Consider the following 22394-nt stretch of genomic DNA (forward strand, 5'->3'; position numbering starts at 1 on the left):
CCTCACTGTATATATACACACAAGTTCAAAAGTCACTTAGAAATGTCCTTGTTTTCGAAAGGCGAGCAATTATTTTGTCCATTAAAATCACATCAAATTGATCAGAAATACAATGTAGACATTGTTAATGTTGTAAATGGCTATTGTAGCTGGAAACTGCTGATTTTTTATGGAATATCTACATAGGCGTACAAAGGCCCATAATCAGCAACCAATCAGTCCTGTGTTCCAATGGCACGTTGTGTTTGCTAATCCAAGTTTATCATTTTAAAAGGCTAATTGATCATTAGAAAACCCTTTTGCAATTATGTTAGCACAGATGAAAACTGTTGTGCTGATTAAAGAAGCAATAAAACTGGCCTTCTTGAGACTAGTTGAGTATCTGGAGCTTCAGCAATTGTGGGTTCGATTACAGGCTCAAAATGGCCAGAAACAAAGAACTTTCTTCTGAAACTCGTCAGTCTATTCTTGTTCTGAGAAATAAAGGCTATTCCATGTGAGAAATTGTGGGAGGCCCCGGTGCACAACTGAGCAGGAGGACAAATAAATTAGTGTCTAGTTTGAGAAACAGATGCCTCACAGGTCCTCAACTGGCAGCTTCATTAAATAGTAACTCTGCCTAGGTCAGCATCCCGGAGTCGCCTCTTCACTGTTGACGTTGAGATTGGTGATTTGCGAGTACTATTTAATGAAGCTGCCAGTTGAGGACCTATGAAAAAGGGCATTCTCCAAACAAGAAAGGGCATTCTCCAAACTGTTGCCACAAAGTTGGAAGCACAGAATCTAGAATGTCATTGTATGCTATAGCTTTAAGATTTAACTTCACTGGAACTAAGGAGCCTCGAACCATGAAAAACAGCCCCATACCATTAGTCCTCCTCCACCAAACTTTACAGTTGGCACTATGCATTTGGGCAGGTAGCATTCTCCTGGCATCTGCAAAACCCAGATTAATCTGTCAGACTGCCAGATGGTGAAGCATGGTGATCTTTGGCTTGTGAGCAGCTGCTCGGCCATAGAAACCCATTTAATTAAGCTCCCTAAGATCAGTTCTTGTGCTGACATTGCTTCCAGAGGCAGTTTGGAATTCAGTAGTGAGTTTTTCAACCAACGACGGCGGTCCAGTTCTGTGAGCTTGTGTGGCCTACCACTTCGTGGCTGAGCCGTTATTGCTCCTAGACGTTTCCACTTCACAACAACAGCACTTACAGTTCACCGGGGCAGCTCCAGCAGGGCAGATATTTGACAAACTGACTTGTTGGAAAGGTGGCATTATATGACGGTGCCACATTGAAAGTCAATGAGCTCTTCAGGCCATTCTACTGCCAATGTTTGTCTTTGGAGATTGCATGTCTGTGCGCTCGATTTTATACCACCTATCAGCAACAGGTGTGGCTGAAATAGCCGAATCCACTAATTCACTAATTTGAAGGGGTGTCCACATACTTTTGGCTATATAGTGCATATGCAGTGCATTCAGAAAGTATTCACGCCCCTTGATTTTTTCCACATTTTGTTACGTTACATACAGCCTTATTCCTCAATCTATACACAATACCCCATAATGACAAAGAAATGTGTAGAAAACTGAAATAACATTTACATAAGTATTCAGACCCTTTACTTAGTACTTTGTTGGAGGACCATTACAGCCTTGAGCCTTCTTGGGTATGACGCTAGAGGCTTGGCACACCTTTATTTGGGGAGTTTCTCCCATTCTTCTCTGCAGATCCTCTCAAGCTCTGCCAAGTTGGATGGGAGTGTCGCTAAACAGCTATTTTCAGGTCTCTACAGAGATTTTCGATCAGGTTCAAGTCCAGTCTCTGGCTGGACCACTCAAGGACATTCAGAGACTTGTCCCGAAGCCACTCTTGCATTGTCTTGGCTGTGTGCTATGAGTCATTGTCCTGTTGGAAGGTGAATCTTCGCTCCAGTCTGAGGTCCTGAGCGCTCTGGAGCAGGTTTTTAATCAAGGATCTCTCTACTTTGCTCTGTTCATCTTTCCCTCGATCCTGACTAGTCTCCCAGTCCCTGCCGCTGAAAAACATCAACACAGCATGATGCTGCCACCGCCATGCTTCACCGTAGGGATTGTGCCTGGTTTCCTCCAGACGTAACGCTTAGCATTCAGGACAAAGAGTTTAATCTTGGTTTCATCAGACCAGAGAATCTTGTTTCTCATGGTCTGAGAGTCTTTAGGTGTCTTTTGGCTAACTCCAAGTGGGCTGTCATGTGCCTTTTACTGAGGAGTGGCTTCCATCTGGCCACTCTACCATAAAGGCCTCATTGGTGGAGTGCTGCAGAGATGGTTGTCCTTCTGGAAGGTTCTCCCATCTCCACAGAGGAACTCTGGAGCTCTGTCTGAGTTAACATCAGGTTCTCGGTCACCTCCCTGACCAAGGCCCTTCTCCCCCGATTGCGCAGTTTGGCCGGGCGGCCAGTTCTAAGAAGAATCTTGGTGGTTCCAAACTTCTTCCATTTAAGAATGATGGAGGCCACTGTATTCTTGGGGACCTTCAATGCTGCAGAAATGTTTTGGTACCCTTCCCCAGATCTGTGCCTCGACACAATCCTGTCTCGGAGGTCTACGGACAATTCCTTCCACCTCATGGCTTGGTTTTTGCTCTGACATGCACTGTCAACTGTGGGACCTTATATAGACAGGTGTGTGCCTTTCCAAATCATGTACAATCAATTGAACTTACCACAGGTGGACTACAATCAAGTTGTAGAAACGTCTCAAGGATGATCAATGGAAACAGGATGCACCTGAGCTCAATTTCGAGTCTCATAGCAAAAATGTCTAACAACCTGTTTTTGCTTTGTCATTATGGGGTATTGTGTGTAGATGATCATTTTTATTTATTAAATCAATTTTAGAATAAGGCTGTAACATAACAAAATATGGAAAAAGTCAAGGTCTGAATACTTTCCGAATGCACTGTATGTAGGTATGTATGTATGCATGCACTGTAGGTAGAGAGATATAGAGGCCTGCTTGGGCCTAGAAACACGAGCAATGGATATTAGACAGGTGGAAATGTGTCCTTTGGTCTGGAGTCCAAATTTGAGATTTTTGGTTCCAACCGCCGTGTCTTTGTGGGTGAACTCCGCATGAAAAAAAAGGGGGGGGGGTTGTCCCACTGGCTATCATAAGTTCAATTCACCAATTTGTAAGTCGCTCTGGATAAGAGCGTCTACTAAATGACTAAAATGTAAATGTCATGTAAATGTGTAGTTCCCACCGTAAAGCATGGAGGAGGTGGTGTTATGCTGGTGACACTGATTTATTTAGAATTCTGCAGCGATACGCCATCCCATCTGGTTTGGGTTTAGTGGGACTATCATTTGTTTTTCAAAAGGACAATAACCCAACACACCTCCAGGCTGTGTAAGGGCTATTTTACCAAGAAGGAGAGTGATGGAGTGCTGCATCAGATGACCTGGTCTCCACAATCCCCCGACCTCAACCCAATTGAGATGGTTTGGGATGAGTCGGACAGCAGAGTCAAGAAAAAGCAGCCAACAAGTGCTCAGCATATGTGGGAACTCCTTCAAGACTGTTGGAAAAGCATTCCGGGTGAAGCTGGTTGAGAGAATGCTAAGAGTGTGCAAAGCGGTCATCAAGGCAAAGGGTGGCTATTTGGTTACTACATGATTCGATATGTGTTATTTGATCGTTTATGTCTTCACTATTATTCTACAATGTAAAAAATGGTAAAAATAAAGAAAAACCCTTGAATGAGTAGGTGTGTCCAAACTTTTGACTGGTACTTCACCTGGAATGCTTTTCCAACAGTCTTGAAGGAGTTCCCATATATGCTGAGTACTTGTTGGCTGCTTTTCCTTCACTCTGCGGTCCAACTCATCTCAATTGGGTCGAGGTCAGGTGATTGTGGAGGCCAGGTCATCTGATGCAGCACTCCATCACTCTCCTTCTTGGTCAAATCGCGGGGCATTTATTTAGCAAACTCTGCCATCACATGTACATTGCACAGCACAAAAACACTGCTAGCCAAACAACGATTTCTTGCTAAGCGTGCAATTGAATGAAACTACACCCTCCAAACTGATCTCCTTTGATGTGGTTTAAGCATTTTTGTAGTCTTTCTATTAAAGAATAAGTGTTCTTTTGAGAGTGAAAACCTGAAAAAACTATGTTTACAATCGCTAACAATAACACCCTTTCGGAGATTGATTGAACAAAAAGAGCCTTTGCACAATGTACAGTTGAAGTCGGAAGTTTACATACACCTTAGCCAAATACATTTAAACTCAGTTTTTCACAATTCCTGACATTTAATCCTAGTAAAAATTCCCTGTTTTAGGTCAGTTAGGATCACCACTTTTTTTTAAGAATGTGAAATGTCAGAATAATAGTAGAGAGAAATATTTATTTCAGCTTTTATTTCTTACATCACATTCCCAGTGGGTCAGAAGTTTACATACACTCAATTAGTATTTGGTAGCATTGCCTTTAAATTGTTTAACTTGGGTCAAACGTCGGGTAGCCTTCCACAAGCGTCCCACAATAAGTTGGGGGAATTTTGGCCCATTCCTCCTGACAGAGCTGGTGTAACTGAGTCAGGTTTGTAGGCCTCCTTGCTCACACACGCTTTTTCAGTTCTGCCCACACATTTTCTATAAGATTGAGGTCAGGGCTTTGTGATGGCCACTCCAATACCTTGACTTTGTTGTCCTTAAGCCATTTTGCCACAACTTTGGAAGTATGCTTGGGGTCATTGTCCATTTGGAAGACCCATTTGCGACCAAGCTTTAAATTCCTGACTGATGTCTTGAGATGTTGCTTCAATACATCCACATAATTTTCCTTCCTCATGATGCCATCTATTTTGTGAAGTGCACCAGTCCCTCCTGCCGCAAAGCACCCCTACAGCATGATGCTGCCACCCCCATGCTTCACGGTTGGGATGGTGTTCTTCCGCTTGCAAGGCACCCCTTTCTTCCTCCAAACATAACGATGGTCATTATGGCCAAACAGTTATTTTGTTGTTTCATCAGACCAGAGGACATTTCTCCAAAAAGTACAATCTTTGTCCCCATGTGCAGTTGCAAACCGTAGTCTGGCTTTTTTAATGGCGGTTTTGGAGCATTGGCTTCTTCCTTGCTGAGCGGCCTTTCAGGTTATGTCGATATAGGACTTGTTTTACTGTGGATATAGATACTTTTGTAACTGTTTCCTCCAGCATCTTCACAAGGTCCTTTGCTGTTGTTCTGGGATTTATTTGCACTTTTCGCACCAAAGTACGTTCATATCTAGGAGACAGAACGCGTCTCCTTCCTGAGCGGTATGACGGCTGCGTGGTCCCATGGTGTTTATACTTGCGTACTATTGTTTGTACAGATGAACGTGGTACCTTCAGGCATTTGGAAATTGCCCCCAAGGATGAACTAGACTTGTGGAGGTCTACAATTTTTTTTCTGAGGTCTTGGCTGATTTCTATTGATTTTCCCATGATGTCAAGCAAAGAGGCACTGAGTTTGAAGGTAGGCCTTGAAATACATCCACAGCTACATTTACATTTTAGTCATTTAGCAGACGCTCTTATCCAGAGCGACTTACAGTTAGTGAGTGCATACATTATTTTTAAATTTTTCATACTGGGAATCGAACCCACAACCCTGGTGTTGCAAACGCCATGCTCTACCAACTGAGCTACATCCCTGCCGGCCATTCCCTCCCCTACCCTGGACGACGCCGGGCCAATTGTGTGCCGCCCCATGGGACTCCCGGTCACGGCCGGCTACGACAGAGCCTGGATTCGAACCAGGATCTCTAGTGGCACAGCTAGCACTGCAATGCAGCACCTTAGACCACTGCGCCACTCGGGAGTTTCACCTCCAATTGACTCAAATGATCAGAAGCTTCTAAAGCCATGACATCATTTTCTGGAATTTTCAAAGCTGTTTAAAAGGCACAGTCAACTTAGTGTATGTAAACTTCTGACCCACTGGAATTGTGATACAGTTAATTATAAGTGAAATAAATCTGTCTGTAAACAATTGTTGAAAAAATTACTTGTGTCATGCAAAGTAGATGTCCTAACCGACTTGCCAAAACTATAGTTTGTTAACAAGAAATTTGTGGAGTGGTTGAAAAACGAGTATTAATGACTCCAAGTGTATGTAAACTTCCGACTTCAACTGTAAATATGATATTGTCAAATTAAAATGTAATTACTTGTCTATGGTAGGCTATAGGCTACCTATAAGCTATATATTATATTATATTCTAGGTTAAATTATATATATTATATTATATTCTAGGTTAAATCATAGGCTACTTGCTCAGCCCACAAATTAAAGACAACATTTACCCGCTTTACCGGGTCAGTATTCTTTTCATTCGGGCCAGTAGCTTTCCGTTGGCACTGGCCCGGTGTGCCACTGCCAAATGTATCTGAATGTCAAGCCCTGCAAGGGCATGAACATTTAAAAGATCGCTAGTCATTATTTACCTGGTTCTGTTTGGAATACAGGTACGTTATGGGACACATGTCAGGTCATTATCGCTATGCAGTACCGAAAAATTGGTGTAACCAAATCATGTGCTGGTTCCATCAACTGAAAAAGTAATGTATTAATCTAACAGTAAATTGAATGTCCTGAAAAAAACGTTGCAGTTGTAGCCTACTACCCTATGCACTCAATGGCCGATGCCCATTTCGCGCGCTCCGTATCTCAAAGCCATATCAAATATTTATGTTGTAAAATAGTTGCTATTGAGCTTAATATTAAGAGTTGAGAAATAAAAATGATATCCACAGAAAGCAGTTTCAACAGCAGTTGCTTCCAAAGCTGTGTTTTTCCCACGATTGCATTTTTAAATGTTATACAATGTATTTTCTTAAATATTTTTTGCGCACCTCAGGGGAGAGGGAGAGAGAGTGGCTCACTCATCACAGCAGTAGGCCCCAGCGCAATATGCTTAGGGCCTGTGCAGACACTTGCATTACAGGAATCATTAGGATAATGCACTGTTTGACCAAATCATGGTTTTAGCCGCCCCAAAAAAGTAGTGTGAAATAGGAAGTACTTCATAGAAAACAATGTTTTTTTTATGTTACAAGGCGTTTCCATGGAGCGTTTTAAGGCCTTATACTCACGATCTCGGTTGAATTTGCCCCGGAATGAAGACCACATGGTGCTGAGCCTCTTCAGGGCACCTCTCTCAACCTCCTCATCCTCGCTGGGCTGGACAGTGCCTAGAAGGGACCACAGGACCAACATATGATTAGTAACTCCTACACAAGGGTCGTGTTCATAAGTTACCAAATGGAACAAAATGAACTGAAACCGGGAGGGACTAGCTGGACTTGTCTAATAAGAAACACTTAGTTTTCTGTTGCGAAACGTGTACAAATATATATACAGTGGGGAAAACAAGTATTTGATACACTGCCGATTTTGCAGGTTTTCCTACTTACAAAGCATGTAGAGGTCTGCAATTTTTATCATAGGTACACTTCAACTGTGAGAGACGGAATGTAAAACTAAAATCCAGAAAATCACATTGTATGATTTTTAAGCAATTAATTTGCATTTTATTGCATGGCATAAGTATTTGATCACCTACCAACCAGTAAGAATTCCGGCTCTCACAGACCTGTTCGTTTTTCTTTAAGAAGCCCTCCTGTTCTCCACTCATTACCTGTATTAACTGCACCTGTTTGAACTCGTTACCTGTATAAAAGACACCTGTCCACACACTCAATCAAACAGACTCCAACCTCTCCACAATGGCCAAGACCAAAGAGCTGTGTAAGGACATCAGGGATAAAATTGTAGACCTGCACAAAACTGGGATGGGCTACAGGACAATAGGCAAGCAGCTTGGTGAGAAGGCAACAACTGTTGGCGCAATTATTAGAAAATGGAAGAAGTTCAAGATGACGGTCAATCACCCTCGGTCTGGGGCTCCATGCAAGATCTCACCTCGTGGAGCATCAATGATCATGAGGAAGGTGAGGGATCAGCCCAGAACTACACGGCAGGACCTGGTCAATGACCTGAAGAGAGCTGGGACCACAGTCTCAAAGAAAACCATTAGTAACACACTACGCCGTCATGGATTAAAATCCTGCAGCGCACGCAAGATCCCCCTGCTCAAACCAGCGCATGTCCAGGCCCGTCTAAAGTTTGCCAATGACCATCTGGATCATCCAGAGGAGGAATGGGAGAAGGTCATGTGGTCTGATGAGACAAAAATAGAGCTTTTTGGTCTAAACTCCACTCACCGTGTTTGGAGGAAGAAGAAGGATGAGTACAACCCCAAGAACACCATCCCAACCGTGAAGCATGGAGGTGGAAACATCATTCTTTGGGGATGCTTTTCTGCAAAGGGGACAGGACGACTGCACTGTATTGAGGGGAGGATGGATGGGGCCATGTATCGCGAGATCTTGGCCAACAACCTCCTTCCCTCAGTAAGAGCATTGAAGATGGGTCGTGGCTGGGTCTTCCAGCATGACAACGACCCAAAACACACAGCCAGGGCAACTAAGGAGTGGCTCCGTAAGAAGCATCTCAAGGTCCTGGAGTGGCCTAGCCAGTCTCCAGACCTGAACCCAATAGAAAATCTTTGGAGGGAGCTGAAAGTCCGTATTGCCCAGCGACAGCCCCGAAACCTGAAGGATCTGGAGGTCTGTATGGAGGAGTGGGCCAAAATCCCTGCTGCCGTGTGTGCAAACCTGGTCAAGACCTACAGGAAACGTATGATCTCTGTAATTTCAAAGAAAGGTTTCTGTACCAAATATTAAGTTCTTCTTTTCTGATGTATCAAATACTTATGTCATGCAATAAAATGCAAATTAATTACTTAAAAATCATACGATGTGATTTTCTGGATAAAAATTACAGACCTCTACATGCTTTGTAAGTAGGAAAACCTGCAAAATCGGCAGTGTATCAAATACTTGTTCTCCCCACTGTATATATATTTTGAGTGCCCTATTGAACATGACCAAAGTGTTACCCTGTTACAGGAGCTTTTGCACCTAAACCTGATATTCATCTGCCTTGAGACTGAGCAGAGTAAAACAAGGACCCCGTGACTGTGATGTGCTTATAACACATTAGCGAGATATGGACCACTTCAAACAATGGGAAATCATAAAATGTACAACAATGGAAACAACCTAAGTAGAATATTGCAATTCTGTGCTCTGACCTTGCTCATAGGTTAGTCATCAGCTAACTTATCTACGCTCAAACAAGAAAACTCACCACAGGTGCCTCCAGTGTTATCATTACATTATCTTTAATGTGTGTATTTTCCCTTCACACATTTGATACCTTTATTTGGTTAACAGTATGCTTTAAATTGATACAAGCCTCCTGGACCAAACAAAGCCATGGAACACACTGCTAGAGCTATAGGTAGAGTGAAAGTCACAGTGAAAAAAGTGTACTGTGCTCAATAAGGCCTACTGTAACTACTCACTGAGGTCACATGACAGGGCGTCTTCCTCTTTCCCATTGGCAGCGCCTTGAGGTTGCCCACCTGTGCAGGAGAAAGTAGTTCTGTGAATACTGTGAAGCTGGGTTGTCATAACGTTCCCACAACGTAAGAGGTTCAACCTTTTGAAACATACTGAACCAACACTGCAACTGTCCAGAGCAATAAATAGGTTGGCTTATGGCCAAATTACCACATGGTTTGCCAGTTGATAAATTGTCCACCACTACATTACCTAGTGTGTGTGTGTAAAAGTTAAACCATTAAATGGACACTACAGTGCTGCAGTCAACCAAACTGACTGAACGTGTCCAATTTAATTTCCATGCTTGCTCACCATTATGGTTCACAGACCAGCACTGTGGAAGCACAAGGACAAAAACATCCAAAGTTCAGCTAGGGTTGGGTGATAAATCAAACTAATTAGATTAATTTGAATGTATGTTTTTGCCCGATATTCCAATTCAACAGTTTTTTGTATTTTTCGTTTTTATGAGCGTTTATGTCTCCGCTTGTTCTCATGTTGTCTTTTTGGTCTCGTTCGCTCTTTCTGTGCTAGCCTGTGCACCTTCCCATTTACACCAAAGATTTGTATATAATGACAAGATGCTCATGTCTCCGCCATAACAATAGGAGTCGTTGTCCCAAAGACGGGAAAGCAGGCTGCAAGGTTCAAAATAAGCGTTTAGAAACGTATTGGGCTTATTTTTAGACCGAATTTGGCGAGATTGAAACCTCTTTCTCTATGGTTTTCATACACACCCCAAGCCCCTCCCCCTACCACTCACAACAACAAAGATGAGAGATCACTTAGTCTTCAACTCGCTATTTGCATTTGAGGTTTGGTCCAACAGAATCGGTCATATGGACACTGAAACCCATTGAGACATTATTTTACTGTAATAGAGGAGAAGTTAACCAGGGTATGGTTTGAAAGGTTATGTTTGAACTGCTCAAATTTCGAGCAGAGCAGACACTACAAAAACGGATGTATCAATGAACGTTCATTCTGGAAAAGTAATGCCCAGTTTGTCGCGCGCGCATTACTGTACCACGTATTGCTAGCAGCATTTTAGTCAAATAAAGATTGTTATACTAGCTGTTTAGTCTGTTTTATAAATGTGCAATAAGCAAAAACAAATATATAAGGAATTGCCAACTCGTTCTCAATCTGAGAAATAAGGTAGGGCACTTGATTTCAACATCTGAACAAAGTGGATAGGCTAGCATACTGTTCAAACAGTTGGAGACAGACAGAAGGGTGTGTTCATAACAATTCAACTGTTTTGCTCTGTTAGCTAGCAAATAAGATCCTAGTTGGCTAAACTTTAAATATAAATATTAGCTGGCTACTCACTAGCACGTGGGCTTGTGCTTGAGAGATTTTTTATGAGACCTGTGTTCATTTTCTATAATCCCTGCTACATTATTAGTGAATGTGCATTATGCATGGTTATGGTTAAATTTGTAACAAAAAGGGCATTTTTAATAGACAGACCTGAAAGCCAGATCAGTGATTATTGCAAAAAAAATTAAAGCAGGTACAACTATTTGACCTACCGGTTAAGAGCGTTGGGCCAGTAACCGAAAGGACACTGGTTCGAATCCCCGAGCCGACTAGGTAAAAAAAAAAAAAAAAATGCTGATGTGCCCTTGAGCAAGACACTTAACCCTAATTACTCCTATAAGTCGCTCTGGATAAGAGTGTCTACTAAATTACTAAAATGTAAAATGTCTTATGGTTGTGGAAGGCATATATTCTGCCTAGGTATAATTTCAAAAGCCCTGAATTAATTAGATTATTGCTGACTGTTTTAAATGTAGTGTATTTGACCTTTAAATAGTACAACAAAGCTTATTTAGAGAAAACTTTAAAAAATGTAGATACACTACATGGCCAAAGGTATGTGTACACCTGCTCGTCGAACATCTCATTCCAAAATCATGGGCATTAATATGGAGTTGGTCCCCCCTTTGTTGCTATAACAGCCTCCACTCTTCTGGGAAGGTTTTCCACTAGATGTTGGAACATGGCTGCGGGGAATTGCTTCCATTCAGCCACAAGCGCATTAGTGAGATCGGGCCTGGCCCGCAGTCGGCTTTCCAATTCATCCCAAAGGTGTTCGATGGGGTTGAGGTCAGGGCTCTGTGCAGGCCAGTCAAGTTCTTCCACACTGATCTTGACAAACCATTTCTGTATGGACCTCGCTTTTGTCAAACTGTTGCCACAAAGTTGAAAGCACAGAATCTTCTAGAATGTCATTGTATGCTATAGCATTAAGATTTCCCTTCACTGGAACTAAGGGGCCTAGCCCGAACCATGAAAATCAGACCCAGACCATTATTCCTCCTCCACCAAACTTTACAGTTGGCACTATGCATTCGGGCAGGTAGCATTCTCCTGGCATCCGCCAAACCCAGTTTCGTCCATCGGACTGCCAGGTAGTGAAGCGTGATTCATCACTCTAGAGAATGCGTTTCCACTGCTCCAGAGTCCAATGGCGGTGAGCTTTACACCACTCCAGCCGACGCTTGGCATTGCGCATGGTGATCTTAGGCTTGTGTGCGGCTGCTCGGCCATGGAAACCCATTTCATGAAGCTCCGGACAAAACAGTTTTTGTGCTGATGTTGCTTCCAGAGGCAGTTTGGAACTCGGTAGTGGGTGTTGCAACCGAGGACAAACGATTTTTACGCACTATGCGCTTCAGCACTCGGCGGTCCCGTTCTGTGAGCTTGTGTGGCCTACCACTTCGCGGCTGAGCCGTTGTTGCTCCTAAATGTTTCCACTTCAAAATAACAGCATTTACAGTTGACCAGGGCAGCTCTAGCAGGGCAGAAATTTGATTAACTGACTTGTTGGAAAGGTGGCATCCTATGACGGTGCCATGTTGAAAGTCACTGAGCTCTTCAGTACGGGCCATTCTACTGCCAATGTTTGTCTATGGCGATTGCATGGCTGTGTGTTCGATTTTATACATCTGTCAGCAACAGCTGTGGCTGAAATAACCAAATACACTAATTTGAAGGGGTGTCCATACACTTTTGAATCGACCATAACTTTGATAAAAATCAAGATATGAGTTTTAGGCCATATAGCTGAACATAAAGCTGGGCGATATAACTAGCTAAAGAGCTCCAGTTATGCATTTGCTCTAGTCATCGACTTAGGCTACGTTTCCAACAGACAATAACCAAATTAATACCTCAACTCTTTTTCCTAGTTCCCGAGCTGCCCCCCAAAAAGATGTAGACAAACGCTATGTCCTTCTTCCAGATAAAGAACCGTGGCCTTCCGAGACACATCCTCTCATTCCTAAACCACCAATGGCTCCTACATTTATCCATATCGATCCATCGTTTCAACTGTCTCAGTATGATCAGAAAGGTTTGAACAGGAACAGTCCACCCTCTGATGGCATCCTTGAGAATAAACTCTGTATTTGACACCCCTGTAACTTATTGATTGGAGGGGCGTTCTTTGGACTTTGAGATTGGTGATGTGTGCCCATTGATTCTTGAAGAATGCGCCTATTGATAACTTGTCGTTGCCTCATGGGCTTGAGTCAATTGTCTTGCCCCATCTGAACCCAAATTGTAAGCTTGTTTTGCTCCATTGTTTGTAATACATACAATGTAATTGTAATCAAACACTGTATGGCAGGGGTCTAACAGGTCGGTCGCCAGCTACCAGTAGCTCGCAGCCCACCTATGAGTAGCTAACCAAACAATTCTGAAAGTACATGCAATTTTCACACCTTCCACCACAAACTGTCATTATGAAATCTTAAACACTGCAAGCTCCCAGCTACTTTCTAATCAACGCAACACTGACATTATCCCACAACTGGTTAGCCACTATTGCCTTAAAAAGCCAAACCTAACACAATATCTGCCAAGTAATTTCCAGTAATATTGCCCGTCTGTCTGTGTGGTGCGCGCATTTGTCTATCACTCAGTGTGTGGCTACTTGATGTGATAAGTCGTGGGTTGACAGAAATTCTTTCCACAAAACGTTCTCAATTAAATGTTAACTGCAAAGTAGGTTTACCTGGCAGAAGTATATCATAAGTAAGTCTATCATTTGTATATATTATTTGCCAACTTTGCCATGAAACAAGCAGCAGCAGTACAGAACTAGCCGCTAGACCGGCACATTAAATCACTCGCTAGATGCACAATTAAAGGGGAAATACACAACAACAACAAAAAACATTTGTTTTCTTGCAGACCCCCCCAAAAAAACTTGTCTTCTGATGTGATTTAAGCATTGACATGGACTCAGAACATCCAATTTTGTAATTTCTTTGTGAACAATTGTAACTTTGAGAGTAAAATAAATAAATCTAAAACCAGGAAAAATAAACCTGAGAAAACAGAATTTGGGAAAATATAAAAACAGAATATATATTTTTTTTTAAATAAAGAATCACAGATTTTATAGGGGTCCCGTTATTAGTTGTTCATTAACCAGGTAGATCAGTGCACTGTTTTCTGCCACTTTTTGTATATATTTTTTATTTTACCCCCTTTTCTCCCCAATTTTTTTTCGATCTTGTCTCATCGCTGCAACTCCCCAAAAGGCTCGGGAGAGGTGAAGGTGGAGTCATCCTCCAAAACATGACCCGCCTAACCGCGCTCCTTAACACCCGCCAGCTTTAACCCGGAAGCCAGCCGCACCAATGTGTCGGATGAAACAGTTCAACTGGTCAGCCCCACCCAAGGAGTCGCTAGAGCGCGATGACCCAAGTAAAGCCCCACTGGCCAAACCCTCCCCTAATCTGGACGACGCTGGGCCAATTGTGCGCCGTCCTATGGGACCTCCGGGCCATGGCCGGTTGTGGCACAGCCCGGGAAATGAACCCGGGTCTGTAGTAACGTCTCTAGCACTGCATGCGATGCAGTGTCTTAGACCATTGCGCCACTCAGGAGGCTCAGTGCAATACTTTATCTTGTACACTAAGGAGCTCGGGAAGAGTTGCAGGGGAGAGGAGAAGAAAGAATGTGCCTATTTGAAAGCTAGAAAAAAATAAAGAGTAGCTCGCGACATTTCATTTTTTATAAATAGCTCTCATGCTAGAAAAGGTTGGAGACCCCTGCTGTATGGCCTTAAAACATGGTTAAAACTATAGTTTGGGCTAGTGCGTGGTCAGTCTTGACATCCATAGCTTGGCCTGATTGTGAGAGTGGTTGCATTTCTACACCCCCACCCCTCAGCGGTTTACAGAAACATTAGCGGATGACTGCTTTGCAGATTGCTCCTTTAACCTTTGTACCCTTCTCCCAGTAAGTACTTAACTTGTGTAAAGTACTACTTTATAGTTTTGTATTTTTTCTCGCCCTTTACTTTTTGGTTGATTTATATCAGGGATGGGCAACTGGCAACATCAATTTCCTCCCCCCTTTTAAAGGAACTCAGCCAGGGTCTCAATTTACTGTTGAGAATTAAAATAGTAGAATACACAAGGTGCAATTTCGAAATTTGGTTGTGCATCAGCAGTTTTTCCTCTTGTTATGTCAGTCAGTGACAGTCATTCAATTAGCCCATGTCAGCAAAAAAAATGTGATTGTAAGTTAGCTGGCCGCTAGACTATCTAAACATGTAGTAATCATGGTTGAATTACCGACCAGGGGCCCCCCATTGACTTTGTTAGTCACTTGCACTCAGGTATCAAACTGCAAACAATTATCTCCACCCTATGGAAAATGTGTAGAATTGCAGGAAATGAGCTGTAAAACTGCAACATTTTCTCTATGCCCTATGCAAAATAGAACTGCAGGAAATTAACTCTAAAACATGTTTTTTTCTCTCTAACGTCAAGAGGGGGGCCGCTAAAATGGGGGGTATGGATATGGGTATGCAAACCCGCGAGCCACTGCGGACTCTCATGATGATTTCCGATTTTTTGTGGCCCCCATCCCCATCATAGTTGCCCATCCCTGGTTAATATTGTGCTGTCTAATTGTGTGTGAAAGAGTTCACACAAAAACTAAATGTTTGAACACAGGTAAAGAGATTAAATGTCACCTAAATCATTACCACATACCTGTATAGGTGGTCCTCTGTAGCTCAGCTGGTAGAGCACGGCGCTTGTAACGCCAAGGTAGTGGGTTCAATCCCCGGGACCACCCATACACAAAAAAAAAATGTATGCACGCATGACTGTAAGTCGCTTTGGATAAAAGCGTCTGCTAAATGGCATATTATTATTATTATTATTATTATTATTATTATTATTATACCTACTCAACTTATTCTCACAAGAACACTGACCGCAGCTTTAATTTCAAAGGAAACATTCCTTCAATGGCTGACAGCGGATGGCCGTACTGTAGCAGGGCCGTTAGAAGAACATGAGAACAGCAAGGCATACATAATGCGTAGGTGTAAATAACAGCCATTCCCCATCACAGGGTGTGCTGCCTGCCCCTCAGGCTATATAACATGTTACAACATCATCTGACAGCCAGCAAGCTTCAACTCCATCCAATGAGGGATTGGTAGCTTCTCCTATTCTGGCAAGGCTCTCTCAAACTCACTCTCTGCCTCCCTAAACATTTACCTGTATGTAATGTACTAAAGTATTATTGCACTTGAAATATGACCATGACAGCACGCTAAAGTCAGTGCTTCATGGTTTAGGTCCTGAGGCTTCAGAAATGTACACCAAACAAGTCAAATCGAATTTGTCACATGCACCGAATAGAACAGGTGTAACCCTTACCGTGAAATGCTTACTTACAAGGCCTTAACCAACAATGCAGTTCAAGAAACAGAGTTAAGAAAATATTTACTAAATAAACTAAAGTTTAAAAAAAATACAATTAACAAAAGTAACAATAAAATAGCAATAACGAGGCTATATACAGGGGGTACCGGTACCAAGTTAGATTATTGGTTATTGGAGGTAATTTGTACATGTAGGTAGGGGTAAAGTACTATGCATAGATAATAAACAGCGAGTAGCAGCAGTGTAAAAACAAAGGGGGGTCAATGTAAATAGTCCGGATGGCCATTTTATTAATTGTTCAGCAGTCTTATGGCTTGGGGGTAGAAGCTGTTAAGGAGCCTTTTGGTCCTAGACTTGGCGCTTTGGTACCGCTTGCCGTGCGGTAGCAGAGAGGACAATTTTTTTTGTCCTATTTTGTTGCATTACATCTTGTAATTTAAATTGATTTTATTTGGATTTCATGTAATGGACATACACAAAATAGTCCAAACTGGTGAAGTGAAATGAAAAAAATAACTTTGTTGTGGAGAAATACAGATCAGGGTTGGGTTATAAAAAAATCAGAAACTTTGAACATCCCACCGAGCACCATTAAATCCATTATTTAAAAAAATTGAAAGAATATGGCACCACAACAAACCTGCCAAGAGAGGGCCGCCAACCAAAACTCACGGACCAGGCAAGGAGGGCATTAATCAGAGAGGCAACAAAGAGACCAAAGATAACCCTGAAGGAGCAGCAAAGCTCCACAGTGGAGATTGCAGTATCTGTCCATAGGACCACATTAAGCTGTACACTCCACAGAGCTGGGCTTTACGGAAGAGTGGCCAGAAAAAAGCTATTTGCTTAAAGAAAAAAATAAGCAAACATGTTTGGTGTTCACCAAAAGGCCCGTGGGAGACTCCCCAAACATATGGAAGAAGGTACTCTGGTCAGATGAGACTAAAATTGAGCTTTTTGGCCATCAAGGAAAACGCTATGTCTGGCGCAAACCCAACACCTCTCATCACCCCGAGAACACCATCCCCACAGTGAAGCATGGTGGTGGCAGCATCATGCTGTGGGGATGTTTTTCGTCGGCAGGGACTGAGAAACTGGTCAGAATTGAAGGAATGATGGATGCCGCTAAATCCAGGGAAATTCTTGAGGGAAACCTGTTTTAGTCTTCCAGAGATTTGAGACTGGGACGGAGGGTCACCTTCCAGCAGGATAATGACCCTAATCATACTGCTAAAGCAACACTTGAGTGGTTTAAGGGGAAACATTTAAATGTCTTGGAATGGCCTAGTTAAAGCCCAGACCTCAATTCAATTGAGAATCTGTGGTATGACTTAAAGATTGCTGTACACCAGCGGTACCCATCCAACTTGAAGGAGCTGGAGCAGTTTTGCCTTGAAGAATGGGGAAAAATCCCAGTGGCTAGATGTGCCAAGCTTATAGAGACATACCACAAGAGACTTGCAGCTGTAATTGCTGCAAGGTGGCTCTACAAAGTATTGACTTTGAGGGGGTGAATAGTTAGGCTCAAGGTTTCTGTTTTTTTGTCTTATTTCTTGTTTGTTTCAAAAGAAAAAATATTTTGCATCTTCAAAGTGGTAGGCATGTTGTGTAAATCAAATTATACAAACCCCCTAAAAATCAATTTTAAATTCCAGGTTGTAAGACAATAAAATAGGAAAAATGCCAAGGGTGGTGAATACTTTTGCAAGCCACTGTATATTATGACGACATTTTGTGACGTTTCTGTTTGTTTTAGACTTCGGTAAGGGTTTTTTCGGCTGTTCGGGCACACATTTTTCTTGAGGCCAGCCGAAGTTCGGGAGCCGAAGTCTATGCCCCTTTGTCCATGATTGGTCAACTGTAGGGATTCTTCAATAAAAGTCTTGTCATTCCACGAGAGATTACTCGTTTTTAAATGCACATTTCTTTCATTGCGAAATATGAACCACATATTTGAGTAATCTTCGATTAATTCAGGCTATTTTGAGGAAGTGTATACTGGCTATGGAGTCTCAAAATGGCCAAATAGTACTATTGCCGCTTTTGTCTCGTTTTTCAACCCAAGGTCTTTTAAAGGGAGTATGCAAGCACACTCGTTCGGTTCGGCTAGCCGCCAGCTGAACTGAAGCATGCTGACGCCTTAAGTCTCTAAGAGCTTTCCACACCAACATTTGACCATTATTCTTTTCAAAATTCTTCAAGCTCAGCCAAATTGGTTGTTGATCATTACTAGACAACCATTTTCAGGTCTTGCCATTGATTTAAGTAATAAAACTAACTCGGCCACGCAGGAACATTCACAGTCTTCTTGGTAAGCAACTCCAGTGTAGATTTGGCCTCGTGTTTTAGGTTATTGTTCTGCTGAAAGGTGAATTCATCTCCCAGTGTCTGGTGGAAAGTAGACAACCAGGTTTACCTCTAAGATTTTGCCTGTGCTTAGCTCCAATGTGTTTCTTTTTTTTATCCTGAAAAACTCCCCAGCCCTTAACGATTACAAGCATACCAATAACATGATGCAGCCACCACTACCTTTGAAAATATGGAGCGTGGTACTCTGTAATGTGTTGTATTTGCCCCAAACGTAACACTTTTTATTCAGGACAAAAAGTGAATTGCTTTGCCACATTTTCTGCAGTATTACTTTAGTGCCTTGTTGCAAACAGGATGCATGTTTTGGAATATTTTTATTCTGTACAGGCTTCCTTCATTTCACTGTCAATTAGGTTAGTATTGTGGAGTAACAACTGAGGATGGATCAACATTGTATTCTCCTATCCCAGCCATTAAAACGATGTAACTGTTTTAAAGTCACCATTGGCCTCATGGTGAAATCCCTGAGCGGTTTCCTTCCTCTCCGGCAAGTTAGGAAGGATGCCTGTTTCTTTGTAGTGATACACCATCCAAAGTGTAATTAATAAGGGATATTCAATGTTGTTGTTTTTTACCCATCTACCAATACGTGCCCTTCTTTGCGAGACATTGGAAAACCTCCCTGGTCTTTGTGGTTGAATCTGTGTTGGAAATTCACTGGTTGACTCAGGGACCTTACAGATAATTGTATATGTGGGGTAAAGAGATGAGGCAGTCATAAAAAAATCCTATTAAACACTTTTGCACAGAGTGAGGCCATGCAACTTATGTGACTTGTTAAGCAAATTTTGACTCCTGAATTATTTAGGCTTGCCATAACAAAGGGGTTGAATACTTATTGACTAAAGACATTTCAGCTTTTCATTTATAATTAATTAGTAACATTTAAGAAAAAAGAACTGCACAAGAACTGTTCGTCGGGAGCTTCATGAAATGGGTTTCCATGGCCGAGCAGCTGCACACAAGCCTAAGATCACCATGTGCAATGCCAAGCATCGGCTGGAGTGGTGTAAAGCTTGCCGCCATTGGACTATGGAGCAGTGGAAACGCGTTCGCTGGAGTGATGAATCTGGGGTTGTTTTTCATGGTTCGGGCTAGGCCCCTTAGTTCCAGTGAAGGGAAATCTTAACGCTACAGCATACAATGACATTTGAGACAATTCTGTGCTTCCAACTTTGTGGCTACAGTTTGGGGAAGGCCCTTTCCTATTTCAGCATGACAATGCCCCCGTGCACAAAGCGAGGTCCATACAGAAATGGTTTGTCGAGACTGGTGTGGAAGAACTTGACTGGCCTGCATAGAGCCCTGACCTCAACCCCATCGAACAACTTTGGGATGAACTGGAACGCCGACTGCGAGCCAGGCCTAATTGCCCAACATCAGTATCCGACCTCACTAATGCTCGTGGCTGAATGGAAGCAAGTCTCTGCAGCAATGTTCCAACATCTAGTGGCAAGCCTTCCCAGAAGAGTAGATGCTGTTGAAGCAGCAAAGGGGGGACCAACTCCATATTAATGCCCATGATTTTTGAATGAGTTGTTCGACGAGCAGGTGTCCACATACTTTTGGTCATGTAGTGTATTTTATCTCCACTGCCTACCATCAAAAGGACCAACAGCATGACTCCAAGTTTACTTCGATATGATATTTATTATATCAATATCTGCATATAAAGGCGTTTTCACTGCCATTTCTCGCATAATTAATTTTACCGACAAAGATCCCACCATGTCAAACAATCAAGTTATCTGTTTGCATTTATAAAATTGTACCGAAACGTCCCGTTTCAATCACAGCTGTCTTTTCTTTTTTTACGGTATGACTTTATTCGTATAAAAACGGTGTATGGAAACGTGGTTGTAGAAAATAATTTCCAAGGCAAATTAACTTTTTTGTACAACTTTTATAGGCTGTAAATGAAACCGCTAATGTTGGGTTATCACTTGTTTCCATTAACTTTTCCAGTGATTGTTTGTTGTTGTCTACATTTAAGTCTCCCGAGTGGCGCAGTGGTCTAAGGCACTGCATCGCAGTGCTAGCTGTGCCACTAGAGATCCTGGTTCGAATCCAGGCTCTGTCGTAGCCGGCCGCGACCGGGAGACCCATGGGGCGGCGCACAATTGGCCCAGCGTCGTCCAGGTTAGGGGAGGGAATGGCCGGCAGGGGATGTAGCTCAGTTGGTAGAGCATGGCGTTTGCAACGCCAGGGTTGTGGGTTCGATAAAATAATGTATGTGCTAACTGTAAGTCGCTCTGGATAAGAGCGTCTGCTAAATGACTAAAATGTAAATGATTTAAAAATGTTCACATAGAAAATAGATTAGACAATTGCCTGCTACGGTGCGTTTCCATTTAACAATTGTGTCGATTAAAAACTGCTGGACGTAATGACTTCACACAAAAACCTACACAAATAAATACAAACTTTCGGAAAACCTACAGTGTCAAATAAAACTGGAGTGGTTGAAGTGTTTCCATTGCCCATTTAGGCAAATTGCGCATTAATACATTGGCGACAGCCTGCATGCCCTCCCACCTATATGTCTCAGGTAGCCCTCAAAAGCCTTCATGGATAGAATGCAAGAATTGACAAATATTTGGCATATTCTAATAATTCTCATGTGCCAACGTATCGCAACGGTCTGTGCCATTTTGAAATTTACACTCCTGTAGACCTGAAATAATTGGATGGTGAAACTTGCATCCAACCAACCAGAAAAACAAGGCAATGTAATTCAGCCATTCTTGAATGTCAGAACAAGGATCCTGCAAATAAACATTTTTATAGTTGAAAAATAGATTTAGCAGGCAGTAGGCTTTCGAATTAGGTCTACTTATGAAATGGCGCTTCATAGTTACGCGTTTACATCAAAATTATTCGGCAATCATTTATTCGAAAAACACCGTTAACATAATTATGTGGCAATAAAGAAAGTTCGAGAAAATAAAAAAATCCACCCGTCTAACGATATAAAATTGTCGACATTAAGAAAATGTCTCCTATCTGCGGTTTCAATTTCAAATGACGCAACGATTTGAGACATTGCTTTTGTCGAATAAACCAGTCAATGGAAACGTGCCTACTGTTGGCACCGTCGGACCGCGAGTTGTGACTTGATTAAAGCAGCTTTTTCAGTAAAGGTATACTTAAATTTTTACAAACCATGTCATACAATCAAATAATCCGTCGTTCTCAATGCGGACATGTTTCAAACTTCTTAGGCTATAAATTAATGTATTCTACTCACTCCATCTCGGCTTGAAGTTTTTTAATCCATGTTTTTTTCGAATCCTTCTCGTCACCTCTCCACTCATAGTTCTTACAGGCTTCACAAACACTCAACGTTATCTTATTTCCCTGCACTGTTTGTCGTTTCTCAAAATATTATTTGTTTTATCGACCCCATTCACCCTTGTCGCACAAGTAACGCATGCTGTTGCTCATTGTTCACGGGTTGGTTTCTCTGGAAGTTGGAGAGGTGCGCGCCTATGGTTCGATCAATTGTCAGTTTCCCTCACGTGTATGTGCTTCATCGGATACAATTACGCTACCAATGTGATAACGATTCCTTTGATAATAACTAGCAGTACAGCTAATTGCATCTGGTGAGTCAAGATGACAATAATCAAATAAAATGGCAATAGAATAGGCGAGCCTGAGATTGTGATGTTCTCCAAGATTTCATTATGTTAGCTGTTTGTCTTGCAAGTGCTTTTTTAAGCTTTTACAGGTGATTTCTGTGAAACTAAAGCTCCTCCCAATGAGGTAAACAACTACTAATCATCAAGCACATGACCTGAGATGCAAATTATTCAAG

General features: G+C 42.2%; 1 protein-coding gene across 2 annotated transcripts in view; it reads right to left on the reverse strand.

The window, feature by feature from the left end:
* LOC121545964 (DENN domain-containing protein 2D-like) overlaps window positions 1-22394 on the reverse strand; it is a 51722-nt gene that overhangs the window by 19019 nt on the left and 10309 nt on the right. The window contains exons 1-3 of one of the 2 annotated variants that reach the window (XM_041856918.2): window positions 21825-22256; window positions 9464-9523; window positions 7128-7226 (exon numbers count right to left, since the gene is read on the reverse strand). In XM_041856918.2, the coding sequence (XP_041712852.1) occupies window positions 7128-7226; window positions 9464-9523; window positions 21825-21891 (226 nt within the window). In that variant the 5' untranslated portion in view covers window positions 21892-22256. Of the gene's footprint in view, window positions 1-7127; window positions 7227-9463; window positions 9524-21824; window positions 22257-22394 lie in introns of those variants that run through there. The other variant, XM_041856917.2, reaches the window with a different exon arrangement.

Source organism: Coregonus clupeaformis, chromosome 30 (assembly GCF_020615455.1).
Source record: "Coregonus clupeaformis isolate EN_2021a chromosome 30, ASM2061545v1, whole genome shotgun sequence".
In the NCBI taxonomy this organism is placed as follows: domain Eukaryota; kingdom Metazoa; phylum Chordata; class Actinopteri; order Salmoniformes; family Salmonidae; genus Coregonus; species Coregonus clupeaformis.